We start from the raw sequence: 16,401 nt of genomic DNA, 5'->3' as shown, positions 1-16,401 counted from the left end.
ATTTGTGACTGCCTAAATAAAACAGTGTAAACCACTATACGACCTTGAGACTGTTTTGCCTTTGAGCAAAAAACAAACCCTTTCAATGAAAACCATCTGACTGAATGTTCAGTCAATGTTGTAACGGCACCATTTTCACCAGCTGGAGTGAAAAGTCTCAGATCTGCAGCCGACTGCTGAGCAGAGCCACACATTAAAGCTCAGGCGTGGAGGACAGACTGCTTTCCTCAGTAATATGAGGTTTGGTGCCCTGTGTTTAGGGGCCAGCAGGTCCATGAGCACAATAAGCAAAGCAATATAAGAGTTAATGGAAGTCTAATCCACAGCAGGGGTTTAGGACCAACCTTAAGACAGGAACACATGCAGCTCCAAAAATGTAAGAAAAAGCTTTGTCCAAAAAACACTTTAAGCCCTTCAAATAGCAAGGATTCCACATGATAAGAAAGTCAGATAAATGGGAAATGTATCTGTACCTCGTGGGGTCTTTGGGGGTATGCAACCCAGATAGCACGCATACGTCTTGCCGATGTCGGCCTCAGATCGCGCGTCGGCATTCTATTCCTAATGCGTCATTTTGTGTGTTTTTTTGGTGATACTACTTATAAAATTGTAGAACTGTAAAATGTCACTTCCATGAAGCTGTTTTTGTGCTGCTGAAAATACATTTATGATCATGAACTGTGTCTCTCTTTATTTTGTCCACACACAATAAGCTATTTAGTGGTAGTATATTGTTTTGTTTTTTGGTTGTTGTTGTGATATTGCCATATTCCTATCAGATTTAAGTAAATACTCGACTAAGGATAGCATCTTTAATCCATCGTCCAAACGCCGATGTCTCCGCGACTTCTGCCCAATGAGCAAACGCTCTCCATAATATGTCTCGCCGATGCAACTTTATTCATCGTGCCAACGTCGGCGAGATGTATGTGTGCTATCAGGGAATAAAATAAATTCATTATTTAATTTCTTGTGAGAATAAACATGCATATAGTTGTCACTAAAACATTACAGAAAGAAAATAGCCATAAGAAATCAGTATGAAAATGTGAGACTTGGCTAAAATACAACAAAGGAGGCAAAAACAACAAGAAAGTCTGATCCAAAGAAGCTTTGAAACTTCACCGAAACCAAAATCCCACAAATGGTGCAGTCGACTTGTTCTTTAACCACATCAGTCATTCTCACAACTTTTCAGCATCTTTTGTGTATAAAGCACTCCTAATATGTGCCATGGGAAACATTTCAGAGTGAACTTGTACATAGTGTACACTGTGTGAGTGTATATGTATGTCATCAGTCTTCTGACACGCCCTCATCTGGAACTTGGTCAAGAATGCTGCACGAGCTTTCTAAAGCCAACAGAGTGCTGCAATTGCAAACTGTAAGCCCCACCCAGCTGGACTGCATTTACAGCAGCATGGCCACCAGAGGGCACTGTGACACAAAGGACACTACATTTCATAATGAGTCATATAATATGACTCGAGTAAGAAAAGAAAAGAAAAGAAAAGAAAAACTCCATTACCAAGTAAAACAATATAGAAAAAACAATTACTTTCTTTGATGAAGAACTCTGTTTATTAATGTAGAGTGTGATTTATGGGGATTTGTTTTGTTGTTGAAAGAAAGATTAGAAAAAAAAATCTAGATGTCATAAAGCACAAAATAATTAGATTTTTTTGGGAATTGCAATGGGTTTTTTTTAAATTATTATTATTGGGAAAGTGTATTGCTCTTGAGTGCAAGCTCTACTTGGTGGCCCTGGTACTTCTGTGCAGAGTTTGCATGTTCTCTCTGCATTTGTTTTTAGATTCCTCTTATAGATCCTCTGGTTCTAAGTTAGTGATTGTCTGAGTCTATGGGCAGAGAAGGAAACATTATAGTTAAAGATCTCAGCTTGTTATTACAGCATCAGTCAGATGCAAGATTATAACTATGCAATATGAAATTATTTTGTGATTTAAGAAAAGTAAAGCTGCAAGTTTTAAACCTGTTGTGTTTCTTATATCGCATTTAAAGTGTAGTTTTAAATATTTGCATCTATTAATGCTTGCGTGCACCATTTTATTTTTGTGATGCAGCTCCAGCTAATCAGGATATTAACTTGTGATGAACTGTGTGTAGCTGCTGCTGTCATACATCGACTATTATAAGCTCTAGTGCCTTACAACCCTGATCAATATGTTCAAGTATATAAAAGTGACACTCAGTGACATGTATCTTGGCTATACCTCCAGGTAAGGAACCCCTTTCTCCAAGGACTGTGAGTAGTCATGCAGGGGTCGCTCTTCTTCCAAGAACTTGGCATCCTGCCCTTCTCCAGCCGGCTGGAAGAGACCGTAGTTATAGACGTCCCACAGCGACTCTGTGAGCGAGCAGATGATCTGCTGCTTGGCGTTCCAAACTGTGCAGTCCTGGTCAAACTGTAGATACCTCTGATGGTCAGAAAGCACAGGGCAGAGTGATTATCTGTTTGGATCAGATAGTATGCTTGTTATGTGAGTTTTTCTTTATGAACTTTTTAAGTTACCAATAATTGTTCATATATAGTTCAGTATAGGCTTTGAAAATCTTTTATCAATTGTTAACTTTTTAGTCCATTGTAAATGATAGACACGTGGAAAGCTGTTTTGTGCAGAAAATGAATATTACTCTTATGTATTTAACTATGGAAATTGAAGGAGTTACGTTCCCCTCCAGTATGATGTCAGCATCAGAATGAAAGAGCTGAGGGGACGCTGCCTGCATGAGTCTTATTTATCCTTTGCTGTGGTTCCATTACAGCAAACTGTGTGAAATTGCACAGCTCAGCAAAGTTCCCCATGTCCCCTGCGTCCCCCTTAAGCCACTAGGATAGTGAAGCTGAATCTATTGGCATGGCAACCAATTCATTAGTGGAGGCAGGCGCCCGTTGCCATAGTGATGTCTTGGTGTTCCTAGGAGGTAAACCACATGCTGTGGATATGTGCATGTGTGTTTATGATGTATTTGTGCAGTGTGCGTGCGTGCGTGCGTGCGTGCGTGAGATCCCTGCAGTGTATAAAGTAATGTGGACTGTACAGTGCCACTGCTCAGCCTTTCTAAGACTTTTTAAGGTACTTAGTTTTTTTTTTTTTCCAACCCTTTCCCCTATAACAGTCTTTCCCCCTCTCCGTCTTCCTTAACAACTTCTAATATTCACTCCATTTCTGATTATCTGACTTTAATTCACCTCAATATCCTTCCAGCTGTGGGTTTTGGAATGCTGAGAGTCTGTACAGAATTAGGTGTGATGCCTGTGGCTAGCATGACAGCAACAATGATTTTCACATAAATCTTCGTTATCCAGACTCAATTCCTCAGCTCTCCCCTAACTCATTAAAAACCAATTAGATAAAAAGAAATGACTGTTGTATTGAGGGCAGATTAGCTGACATGTAGAACGCTCGGCATGTTCAGGGAGTTGGGAGGGCGGAACCAGGGGAGGGGGTTATACAGGAGCACCTATTCTCACCTGGATCACATGTGGGCTGGACAATTCTCACCTGCCACTATTGTGAAGCTGGGGGCTGCTACAAGTGTGAAATGATACTAAATTCAGACTAAATGTGATCACATCTTCCCAAAAGCAGATGTACACAAGATGTCGACTGAGTGTCAGCCCCTAACTTCCCAAAAATAAGTTTTTGCTGAACTTTTATTTCCAAATCAGTTCCTTATAAGTTGTTTTTTTTTTAAAAAAAAAACAACGATAACAAATTGAAAAATGGACAATGTCCATCCCACATGGCTGTTCTTAAAGTGAGGTACATGAATAAAAATTTAAAACAGTCTGACAACATTGGAAACTAGGCTATAAATAGAGCAGCAGTCAGGAGCCTCCATGCATTGCCACAAATTACACAAGATGCCCTTTTGTGGTGAGCAAATTCATTACATTAAAGTTGTAGCAAGTTGTACTGTTTTTCACGGTTTCAGGCTAATAAATATGCTGTATTATTTGCTATATGTTCAATCAACAAATGTTTGGTAGAATTCATTCTTTCGTGAAAATGCCATTAATTGCAAACAAGTGATAATTCTGAATAAATATGTTTTTCATGTGTGCGTACAGAATATTATTACTTTTTATTGTATATATATATACATATCATTCCTCAACAGGATAGGTAAAATTCAGAGACAAATTTCACTGTAGGGCTACACTGTATCTGACATTATGTTATTGTGTTTTTAGGTGTGCAGGTGTAGGGGGCACATGGGTTCAGGTTAAATGTCTGGAGGGGTACGGGACTGTGAAAAGTTTGGGAACCACTGCCCCATAAAACATCTACTTGTTGAAAGTATTTATCTGAGAAGAGAAGCCACCAAATGAAAAAAGTTATTGCGACTATTAAATGAATGTATTTGACACACAGACATTGACCATGATTCCAGGTGCACCTACTGTTTGTTTGATGTCAGGGATCCCGATGCGAAACACCATCATGGTCATGAAAGTGTCCTCCAGGGGAGTCATAGTGGTCATGCTGCGCTCCATCATAGCTAGCCTCTTTCTAGCTAAGAGATGCTGCTGCTGCTGTTTATTGGCTACCTGTCGGTGTAGCTGGCCTAAATTGGCTGTGTAATTGATGACTCTGTTGGCCAGGTTGCTGGGCCTCAGAGGCCGCTCTGCTCTTTGTTTGCCGTACACAATGGCTGCTGGTTTCATCACTTCGTCACCTTTCCCTTCCCAGGACAGTTGTCCTCCTGTCATTTCTTTCACCTCCAGATCTTCTACGTCTCCATTCTCCGTGTCACGCCCGCCTTCTCCTTTTCTGTTTACACTTCTCGGTTCCTCTTCCTCCTCTTCATCTTCCCCATCATTGCCATCCTGACTGGGATAAAAGTGCTCATTATTTCCCAGCATCCTTTGGTGTGCGGGGCTCACTGCAGAGAGGGCTGCGTGATAAAGCTGTCATGGAGACAAAACATGGCTATCCAATGACACTGGCTCCATCCTCCTAAACAAGCTGTGGGAGAAAAGTAAAGAAGATGTTAACTTTGGTTATTAAACTTGTATTTTGTGTTCCAGGCTAAAATCAAGCATGTTCAATTCTAGTATGTGAAAAGCACGATCAAGCCACTGGCAATGCTATTTAGTCCACATGTGTGAATTAGCACAGAGCTGGTCCACATTTCCCATTTAGCCACTGGGAATGCATTGGGGAATAGCAGGCTGATGAAAGACAAGCTAAATATAAAACCCTGTGAATTTGCATCAAAGGTGCAAGTTGGATGTGATCTTTGGCATCTCCAGAGGTCATGATCATTGTTACTTTGTGATAATGAGGTAAACCTTCTGTTGAGGCAAGCTACAGCCCAGGGGCTAACAGGTGAATGGGATCGTCTTAAAGAAAAATTACACCCTGAGAAAGAGAGAGACTTGGAGTGTATTGTGAATCTAATTTGAATGTTCAGGAACCCAAAGTGTTGAAAAACAATTCCTCAGTGAACATTCAAACAGAGAATATCTGATGTTACTTAGTTCAACTGGTAATTGCTAGTCGTCTCACTCAAAAAAGATATTTTGCAATGAATATTCTTCCCATTTCCATCTCAGCATTCAATGGACCAATGAAAGACTTCAATTATGACTAATAACTGACTAATGGTTTCAGCCAATTGTCCTTTTTTCGAAATGATTGGAAGATAACTCACTGGAAAATACATTTAGGGTTAAAAAAAAAATCATTAGTAATTTACTAATGACTGTAAATATTGAAAATGGCAAAAATAAGGTAAATTGGAAAGTGTGTTGCTATCCGGTAACTAAGAATTTCATGTTGCATGTTTAAAGGCTAAATTGTTGTCTTTTTTTATTGTATGCAGTAAGGCTCATACATGACAGCATAGTAGAGATGGTTACTTCTATTTTAGGTTCTTGGCGTGAGTGGTAAAAAGAGAAAAAAAACACCAACACAAGCAGACTCAGGGTGGGCGGTCGTCTGGCTCGAGCACTGAGAGAGAGAAAGCACCGTGGGCTCCGTGTGGTGGATTTTATTCTTTAAATCTAAAGTTTAAACTTTATTTATTTATTTATTTTTTCTTTTAATCACAAAAAGGAAAGGTAAAACTGCCTGTGGATTTTTAAAATAATTTATATAAAACAATATTGAGCTACAGCATGTCTTTTCTGACACGGTCTTTGATCTTTAGCTGTAGATACATCAACTCCATCACCAACACTCTTTCAAACCAGGGTGAGAATTGACTTTAAGATTCTCGTACTGGCTCACAGTGCTTTAGTGTTGGCCACATGGGTGCCTCCATCTGCTCTTTCCAGGCTTTCCTGGTGACGTCTGGCTAAAAAGGGCTTTTGCCATCATGCAGACTTGGACCATTGTCAACAGCCATAACAATAATGGAGAGTGACGCAGGGAATCTCCCATCACTAGCAGTGTGGTGGTCAGAATAGATGTCAAAAAGCTCACATGGACAGATGGAGCTCATGGAGACACAACTCAAACTGCCAATACTCTATCTGGTTGATAATTAGATGTGTTAAAACAGCATTTAGAGAGACATAAGGTAGCATCTACAGGTGTTTACAGTTGACATACATAGCACGGTTTGTAGAGATGGAAAAGCCAACGGACAGCCAGACATCAAACACACATTCCGGAAAGTAGAGCCACAGTATAAACACTGGGAAAGATATAATCCTCAATGCTTTCAAATCAACAGATTTAGAACAATGAATAAAACAATACAATTTCAGAAAACCCATTTCCCAAACTGTTTAAAGATGCAAAACGTTTATTTTATACTTACGATGAAACATTCCCATGTAAAAAAGTAATGACTACATCACAGCTTGTCCCCCGCAAGCGTTTAAAGTACTTTTCATTGCAAATGCAGATTCAGAATCACCTCTCATTCTCATGAATAAAGTTTACACATGATAGTCTTTTAGCAGAGCTGTCTTTGTCATTTGGGTTGAGTATCCCTTTAGCTGAAAAACAACAACCCTCAATTAGGGCTGGGCGTTACAGACCAAAATTCACAACTCAATATTTTTGTCTCAAAATAGTAATATACAATGTAAATTTCAATATTTTTAACTCAATAATGACAATACTGGGTTATATCTGCTGATGCAAAATGCGACACATGCACATTTATGAACAAACGGCTACATAATATGTGCCACTTTTGATTTTTTCTTCTCTAAGGGACAGCACGTGTGAGCGAGTTCTGTAGTGTCGCTTGTTTAGGCGAAGGTCGGGGTTAGAACGCACTCAGAGATCCATTTAACTGAGCTTTTCATGTTGTTCTGAGAAGTGGCAAAAGCAGTGTCTATTAAAACAAGTATTTTATTACAAAATAAGCTATAAAATATATATATACACCTGTATATTGTTATAGGCAATATTGTAATTTTCTTTATTGCCATCTTTAATCTCGATATATTGCCCAGGCCTACCCTTGATCATACTCTATCTGTTTACAATACCAACATCAAGCTTTTCAGTGCAACCATGCAATATAATTATGAAGCCTCTAAACAGTCGTTTTCATCCATATCTCATTGCTCAAACGATCAGCTAATGCATTACTTCTGAACACCATAATAGGAACACAAGTGATAATTGTTTTAGTGGCAGTTTATGCTAATTCTGTGCAACTAAAACTTCAGATAAGACTAGCTTAAAATAGCAGTTCACAAGAACCTATGCATACTTCAAAAGTAAACTGGCATTTGTTGGGTTTTTTTCTCATGTACAGTATACAGCATGCATATAACGAGGCCTACCCCTGCCCATTTTTGGAAGATTGACAAAAAGTGTTTTAATCAAATGCTGACTAAACATGATTTGTAACCACCACTGAAAGGCGGATGAAGATTAGCGCTATCATTCAAGTACACCGGGTGGGAATAGATGAGCCTGATTTATGAACAAAGCCTCATTAAATATTGAAAATCATTGAGTGTGAGCGCAGCAAGATAAAGAACTAAAGGGGACGGGACATGCCCGTTGATTGGGATGTGAAAGCTAAAGAGGAACGCACAAGGGAGATCAGTGGTGAGAGTTGTAGTTTGTATAAAGCAGAGTAATCACAAAGAGGAAAAGAGTAGTGATGAATGAGTTGTCATGTGAGGACAAGACAGACGCACTTTGGACTCATCCGCAACTTGTTTCTCACACCCGTCATTTTGTTTTGCTTGTTTTTGTAAATAAACCATGCAATGCAGCATCGGTCGATTATACAATCTCTTGTTTTTTTTATTGCAACTGAACAGCCAGATTCCACTTCAATGTGATGACTGTGAAATCTGATCTTCAAGTTCTGACTTTTAGCCTTATTTTTGTCCCTACATTCCCTTGAGATGTTCTTTAATATGAATTTCCAATGTGGGAATTTTGTTCGTACAACCTGAAAGTCAATCAAAAATGCTTAGGCCACTTTTCACATCAACATTTGCTGATGATGTGATGATGTTAATACAACTTGGATACATGATTTATATAATTTCACTCATCCCACAGTTGAGAAGTTTGGGTTATTACAGCTGCAAAAGCACTTCACACGCTGTAAAGGATAAATGAAAATGAACCAACAAAGGCTAGAAATGTAATAAATGATTATCATTTGAATATGTACTGAGAAAGGCTACATGGATAAACTCAGCAAGTTAATAACAGCGGTTGATTTTAGATTTGAGAATGTAGTCATCTCATATAACACAATTATCATTGTCTACAGGCTAAAAATAGTCAAAATATTGGAGCTTACAAAAATCAATTTATATGGAATTATTTTTTATTACTGTATGACTGTTAATATTAAAATAAATAACCATCCAATATGATGGCATGCAAATCCAAATTTAATTATTTCTCCTAAACAAACAAAAACATTGTTACAGTACATGACAATTTTGTTCCTGGTGGTTAAAATGAAAGTGTGACATTTGTTGATCAGGAGCCATGAAGGCAGTTTTTCCAGTGGATGTAGATGTGGACTGTGGGGCTATGGGTCCATTGACAGTGAGGTAATGAAACAGATATGGAGCATTCGGAAGTGATTAATCACAGTATCATAGACAGAGATGGATCTGCTATGCAGTCATTCAGACTGCAAAATCTGAATGATGTATGCATGTTGATATCAATATTAATACACATCAACCCTGCCAAATAAGGGTGGAATTTAGCCATGTAAGAAATTCACATACACTGGCCAGTTTGTGCATTTAATTATTGTAGTCTTAGGTTAAATATAGTTGTAATTGTCTATGTATAAATTATTAAATATCATTTTCACCACAAATATTTTTTAAGGAACGGCTACTTCTGTAGAAGTATTCAATTCTATAAAATGTTTAATGATCATTAGTATAGGCTTCTCTCTTTCTCTTTGTCACCCCTCGTCTTCCATGTAGGACAGCATGTGTAGATATATTTTCAGTGTAGTGGTCCCCAGAAAGTAGAATTGGAGATCATCCAAGGAACAGATTGTCCCACTTTTACGTCCTGCTAAAGTGGAGCAGCCAAGTTCTGTCCTCTGTATCTCTGTCGTTGACTGGGTCTCCACCCTATAGCATCTCTCAAGGTCTACTTCAGCATAGGATGGATGGATAGATGGATGGATTGTGTGAGTCATTAACATTAGATTAATATGAATGGTGCAGCACGGCCACTTGGTAGGGTGGTGGTGGGGGGGGGGGAGGCTAATGTTTATAAGCGGTGCTATATATGCCAGTTTATACGATTAATTCAAGCAGAACGTCTGCGATGGACTGGCATCTCGCCCATGGTATACCCTGCTTTGTGCACAGTGAGAGCTGGAATGAGCACCAGCAGACCCCTGGGATCCTTTAAAAAACCAGCTACAGATGAAGAATAAATTAATCTTATATTGACGGGCTTTATATTCGTACTGTACAGATTTGATGAGACAAGGCCGTTGGTAATTAAATCTGTGCTTGATGAAATCATCTGAAATGCATACTCTAAGTTGACAATCACCAGGGGTTTGATTAATTTTGCTGACAGATAATCCCAGCATTAAATGTACCCGCCACAAAGCCAAGGTATCAGGCATTTTTCATCAGCGGGAACACAGAAATGCTCATATCACGCACGAGCAGATGCGTTCTAATCAAATGTTTATCTGATGCTAATCAAACAATATTAATAACCTTGCTAATCAGGAATTAAGTGGAAGATTTAAATGATCACCCCTGGCTCTTCATTTCACACTTATCTTTGTGTCTTATGTGTTTGATCTACGTGCAAACTGGATCCCTCCCACAGCACCTCCTCACAGAGGACGGTCTTTTTTTAGGAAAAAGGGGACACACTTGTCTACTTAGGTCACAAGCTACTTGCTTGTAGCTTGCAGCACGTGTGCATTGCATTGCATACATCTGCATACGTGTGTGTGTGTGTGTGTGTGGTTGCATGTACAACCCAGAGGTGTTTAGGCTGCAGAGAAACACATCTGTTTAGCCAGTACCAGCTTGCCCGGTGGTCGCAGTAATGTATACTGCATCTTCCCCTTCACACTGACTATACTGTAAATAGGTCAGGTGAAGTGTGCTCCGAGGGCCTCACAGAGGTTTAAATTGGTGCCATGAACCAGGAGACCTGCAGCGCAGACACAGTGGATACCTATTTAGATATTGAGTTCTTTCCTCTTCTAATGTTTGATACAATACCGAGGCCAAGGCAAAAACATAGTGTGGACAGTGAGAAAAAGCCAACAACTCTATCTCTTACTACATAACAGGACTCTCCCATTACAAATCTAATTACATCATTTGAGCGTCAAATGATTTTCTTCCTTTTTTGCGGCAGAAGGTGGTTGATTGAAGCCAAACCTCTTTTATGTTACACTAACTAAAAACAGGATACTGATTATCTTCAGGCATGTAAATTAACCAGCCCATATTTAATCCCACATTGATAAAACACTCAATGCTTTGTACAGAACATAAATGGCGATACGTCAAGAGGGATACGTGCATCTTAATGTAGATAACATGGACTAACTAAGCTTCCTATTTATTATACTTTCTTTGAGACTCACAAAGTCCACAAAAAAATGTGATGACCATATTCTCATTTTACAGGTCCTTCCCGACTACATCTGAGGGTTTTTGCAGAATAAAGACAACCATAGTAAGCTGTCATTGTATTTAGGGCAGCACTTCCTACTGAATACTAGGGCTAATACCTGGTTTAGTAACCTGGTTTTGTCTTAATTATAAACTGATGTCTAAGCAGCAGAGCACAGGTAAGCTTCCTTCTTTCGCTGAGCTCTTTCAATGCCATTGTTTCAAAATGGATTCATCCCAAAGCACCAACACACCCCAAGCGTCAGATACAATAAAAGCATTGCACAGACATACAGAGATGAGTGCAAGTTTCAGCCTTTATGATTGATTTTATGCTGGTAAAAAGCCACAACATTACTTTCTACAACTGACAGTGTTACTTACCTCACACTCCCCGTGACATAAACGATAACACTGAGAGACAAAAGTCAACAAGATGCTAATAAAAAAACTGTTAGACATGGTTGACAAAGTGAGCACCATGTCGATGCCTGTCAAGCTTCATTACAGTTCATTCAATGTCCATGTAATCAAGAGAAATTGGCTACCGACCGGAAGACGTGTCAATCCTAATCGCTTGACTTTGAATGAAGAATTTACTCTTTCCTTCAACTGTCAAATGAGTAGGGATGCACCAAAATGAAAATTTGTGGGCGAAGCCGAATAACATATAAACACTTGGCCAAATACCAAATATCGGATGAGGTTGTTAAGTTTTTCACAATTTTTTTTAATAGTGGATGAATAGCCTAGAATACATTTTTGGACATGTTTTTTTTAAAGAAAGTAAATGTTTATTGAATATTCTGACAATTTTTTAGATATTCCAGTAGCCTTTCCGGTTAAAAAAAAGCACAACAAAGTTTTTCATTTATATTAGCCGTTCAAATAAAACAAAACATGCATTCCAAAAAAAAAAATTAAAGTGCATTAAAGGGGAGGTATGATGAAAAAGGGATATACATTCCTTTAGCCTAATTCAGAGGGCCAAAGTTGAAAAAGTTATGTTTCCTCCCTCCCTTGTTATTCCACATTTTGTAAAAAGTCAGCTCCAAACGGGCGAGTTGGGCGGCTTCCAACGTTTACGTGGTGACGGAGAGCGGTAAGCGGAAAGGAGAGTCTGGCTGTGTTTGTACCCCGAAAGGAGGAGCTGCTGCTGCTGCTCTGGTTCTGCAGCAACGTGCACACACTTTTCCGACATAAAATCACTGCACGTTGTTTGATTGCGTCATTGCGTCACACGCTACTATTCGGTCTTGCTTTTTACTCACTAAACCAAAGGCCGAATGTGGCTTTTTTTGCAATATTCGGCCGAATATATTTGGCCACTGAATATTCAGTGCATGCCTACAAATGAGCTACCTAAAAGCCTCTACAAACACGTACACATGAACTGAAAAAACAAACATATATCAATGCATGCTCTTAAACTGTAGTCAGAGTTTACTGACAGATGGGTATCTTTCTTTGTAGAAATCCCCCTTTAACAAATAACATTCTGGTAATGTATTTGATGTTGGATGTTTGTTTTTAACTGAAGGGTAGGAAGTTGTCACTGAGCTCAAACAAACACAGTTGTTTGTTCAGCACTACTGTTGGGTAATATTTTGCTTGCCTAGAAGAAATAACCTGTGTATTCGACCCAGTGATGTTTTTATTGAAAGTTTTTGCAATCACAGCATCTGGAATATGATTTTTTTATATCTATACGAGCTCCTAATGTGATTAGACTATAGACGATTTGATGGTGCAAAGGTAAGTTTTCATAATGGTAGATGTGCTTCTATTTTGCTGGCTTATGGCAACCTTTCAGATCAAGCCCCAGGGGAACTCTTCCTGTACGTAGTGATGAAAAGCCTGCAGAGTCAGGAGAAACAGCTCTACTCAAGTGCTCCTTTTAATGAGCATAACAATGAGTTTACCTGAATTTCTTAGAAAGAACATAATAAAGTTAACTGGACGAACTGCATTGCCCCGAGAAAATGAGGAGTGAGGATAAAAGACCTTAACTCCTCAGAGTCATATTTACCTCTTGGAGCCAGTATAACCCATCAGAATAATACAGTGAACTGGAATATAATGACTAACAGCAGGGGGCACTGTGTTCACCGTTCCAATGGGTTCAAATGAGAAAATTTAACATAATTTTGCCAATTAATCAATATTCGTTAAACTTACAAAAACACCAGAGGAAAGTAGGAGTGTCATTATTGTGTCCGCTGGGGTTCCCTGATTGATAAAGATCGGACTAAATTTTGGGGACGAGTTATAAAATCTACAATAGTGAGAATGCAATAAATCCTGACTCATTAATAATTTAATTTCCATTTCATTTATTTGTTTGGGACAAGAAATAAAAACAAAAAGGAACAAAAAACTCTTTGTATACAATGAAACCCCAATAGAGAAAACGATCAAAGATGTTCAAAGTAATAAAGGATCCATGTACACTAAAAATGGAAATAATTTGAATATGTACAGTATGTATCCGTACATTAAAATGGGTTCCTATGCCATTTGGAGATGTAGCCAAATGGTAGGTTTGTAATGCATGTGTATAACCCTGATTGTACATGTGAATACTGTTGTATTCACATAGCTTTTCATAACTCTATATGTTCCCATGGGGCTGATTTAAATATATACTATATTCCAGTCCATACAGCTGCAGCAGCTCACATACAGATTCTGTTTGAACCCTTTTGGATTATTCTCTCAGTTTGTTGCTTGCTTGTCGTACAGTCCTTCCGCAGTAAACGCAGCAGCAGAGTTACAGCATTATACAGCACCATCACATCTGCTACACTGACCAGTCTGTTTATTGACTTCTGCTCCTCCTGCAGGAGTTGGATAGAAATCCAGGATATGGTGCCAAAATTGAGAAAATGATCAGATTTGGCTAGAATGTCTGAACCAAAGGAGGACAATGACACACACACACGCACACAATTGTTCTATAAACCCTCTTTTGGCGGTAGTCACATGCAAATCACTCTGTGCCATCCTGGCATTGATAACACCACCCAGTTGTTGTATTTCATTTTTTTTCCATTATAATCAGTTCTTCTCACTTTTGTGGAGGCCATTAATCTTATTTTGCCCGCTCGACTCTAAATTGCCCTGTTTGTTTTTATGCTTCCAAACGAGTTCCCCCTGGCACAATTTTCCAATGCAATAAAATATGCCTGTAAAGCCTGCATTGCTTGTTGTGCACTACTCTGTGAGGAAATGTTAAGAGAGGCTTTGCAAAGTCAATTAGGATGAGAGTTCACAGAGCAAGAACAAACCACTGGCGTTCAGCTATAAGCACGCAGCACATCACAGGGTTTAGTTCTCACAGGTCCTCCTCGGAGGGGTCTGCACCTTTTCACCAGCTGTCTAACTACGAGCCGCCAATGGTTCTGAAGAGTTGCAGCTGAGGAAGTGTGTGAAATGTGGGTGTTGATCAGCTCCCATTTGCTTCTGCCCATCTTTTCATTTCAAATCCAGTTTTCTGTGAACTCACTCAGTTCCGTGCTGTAAAAGGCTGGAAGGTATCATTACAGATAGTGCACAAATGTGAGCTTTACAGGAACACCTGGTTACTTACTACAGATAGTATGTTTCTGTCTCGGGAATTGGGTGTAAAACCCTGAATTGGGATTATATAACCATTAGGAGTTACAGTAAAGATGCTGAATTCACAAAAAGCCGAGTGTTAACTAGTCTCAAAGGATTTGATTAGGCTATGAAGCAGGAATTTGCATGAAAACTCATTTAGTGAAGTAACCTTTTCTCCATTACTTCCAACTGAGTTCAGAGGAAGCTGTGTTGGTGCACTCTTAAAAACATCACTCACTTTGTAATTAGAATTTCTCTAAGCAAACAGATGCACATAACCTTGGTTACGGATGCTGTAAACTGTGTCTAATAATGTAAATATGCAGCCTGATCTACTCAGGTGCCCTGAAAGCTGTTTGGAAAAGACGTGAACGTTATTACAGAGTTTTCTTATAGACACTGTGATCCTTGTCCCACTTTGCTTTCCCTCCCACCTGCATCAAACATGTGAATCAAACCTCACAGGACGCTATTCCCAAGTGTCTTTTCACTATATTTTCAGCTGCACCCCATTCTATAAGTTTCTCCTCACACTACAGGGAATTCATTCATTTGTTTTATTTCCCCAAACGGCATTTAAACACTATTACAATGTTACTTTCTATCAAACACATATTGCATCAATGTGAGGCAATGATATAGAAAGGATTTGTCAATAAAATTCCAGACAGTAAAAGGACTTAGAGGAAAAGAAACAGATACCTTTAAACTTGGTGTTCACTCCAGGCTGCGTCGCTCTTTGTTGTATCCGTACTGGCCCTTCTAATGAAACCCAAACAAGTAAAAAAGTGTTCAAGATTACCATTAAAAAAAGGTGGCAAAATCCAATCGTTTTCCCTTTCTTTCCCTCTTTCCTTTAAAAATGCTTCTGCCTGAGGAAGCTCGAGGTACTGTACCGAGCAACCACTCCCCCTCCTTTTCATTCACACACTTTAACCTACTCTGTGCCCTGATACAGCTCTGTCTCTCTCCTCTTCTCCACACACATTCACTCACTCTCTCTCTCTCTGACATGCCAGATTGATCTTCTTCCTCTGCTCCCCTTCTTCTCTGTGTTGTACTCTCTTTTCACCATCTATGTGTCTGTTTTTGTGCACCCAAGTGCTCTTCTATTCAATTAGCTCCAATTTTTCCACATCTCTCTCTCTTACGGTCCTTTTGTCCTCCCTCACCACCATATTCCAGCCTCTCCAGCCTATTATTTCAGACACAGTATCCATCAAACACACTCACACTTGACTGCGCTGTGATTCCACCCTGACTCACACACTCCGCAGATGGACATGTACAATTCAATGAGCCCCCTTTTTTTTCTTTTTTCTTGATGCTGACAGCTTTTCAGGGCTGCCGCGACTTGCTTTCAAGTTTTTTTTTATTTAAATATCCGTGTAGCAGAACATAAAGATGTTGCTGCTGCATTCGTCACGTCATTTTTTGTTGCTCGGTAAAAATCCCACGACAGTTTGGTCTTGTTTTTCCCGCATTAAAAGGTTAGCAGGATGTAGTCTGTACTGACTGACATGATGAAAATAATCAGAACAAGCCTCTGACTGTTAGTAGAGAAAAACTAATCATATTCTGAATGTTAGAAACACTTATTTAAAGGTTAGCTTTGACCCATTGGGCTGTTTTTCCTCAGCACTCACAAGCCAAGCTTTTGAACAAACAACCTGATAACATTAGAGAATTCATCAACACAAGTGTAGGAGTCACCA

The 16,401-nt window shown here is 39.2% G+C and overlaps 1 protein-coding gene across 4 annotated transcripts in view; it reads right to left on the bottom strand.

Moving 5' to 3' along the window:
• Nucleotides 1-15,757, bottom strand: part of LOC114481165 (SH3 and multiple ankyrin repeat domains protein 1-like) — a 41,493-nt gene extending 25,736 nt beyond the window's left edge. For 3 of the 4 annotated variants that reach the window (XM_028475671.1, XM_028475673.1, XM_028475672.1), the window contains exons 1-3: nucleotides 15,389-15,744; nucleotides 4,430-4,994; nucleotides 2,235-2,438 (exon numbers count right to left, since the gene is read on the bottom strand). In XM_028475671.1, coding sequence (XP_028331472.1) covers nucleotides 2,235-2,438; nucleotides 4,430-4,891 — 666 coding nt within the window. In that variant the 5' untranslated portion in view covers nucleotides 4,892-4,994; nucleotides 15,389-15,744. Of the gene's footprint in view, nucleotides 1-2,234; nucleotides 2,439-4,429; nucleotides 4,995-15,388 lie in introns of all 4 variants that reach the window. The other variant, XM_028475675.1, reaches the window with a different exon arrangement.
• Between the last annotated feature and the right edge of the window lie 644 nt (nucleotides 15,758-16,401).

The sequence above is a fragment of the Gouania willdenowi genome, chromosome 19 (genome assembly GCF_900634775.1).
Source record: "Gouania willdenowi chromosome 19, fGouWil2.1, whole genome shotgun sequence".
Classification (NCBI taxonomy): Eukaryota; Metazoa; Chordata; class Actinopteri; order Blenniiformes; family Gobiesocidae; genus Gouania; species Gouania willdenowi.
Note: the sequence above shows the minus strand (reverse complement) of the source record. Positions and strands in the feature narration are given on the sequence as shown.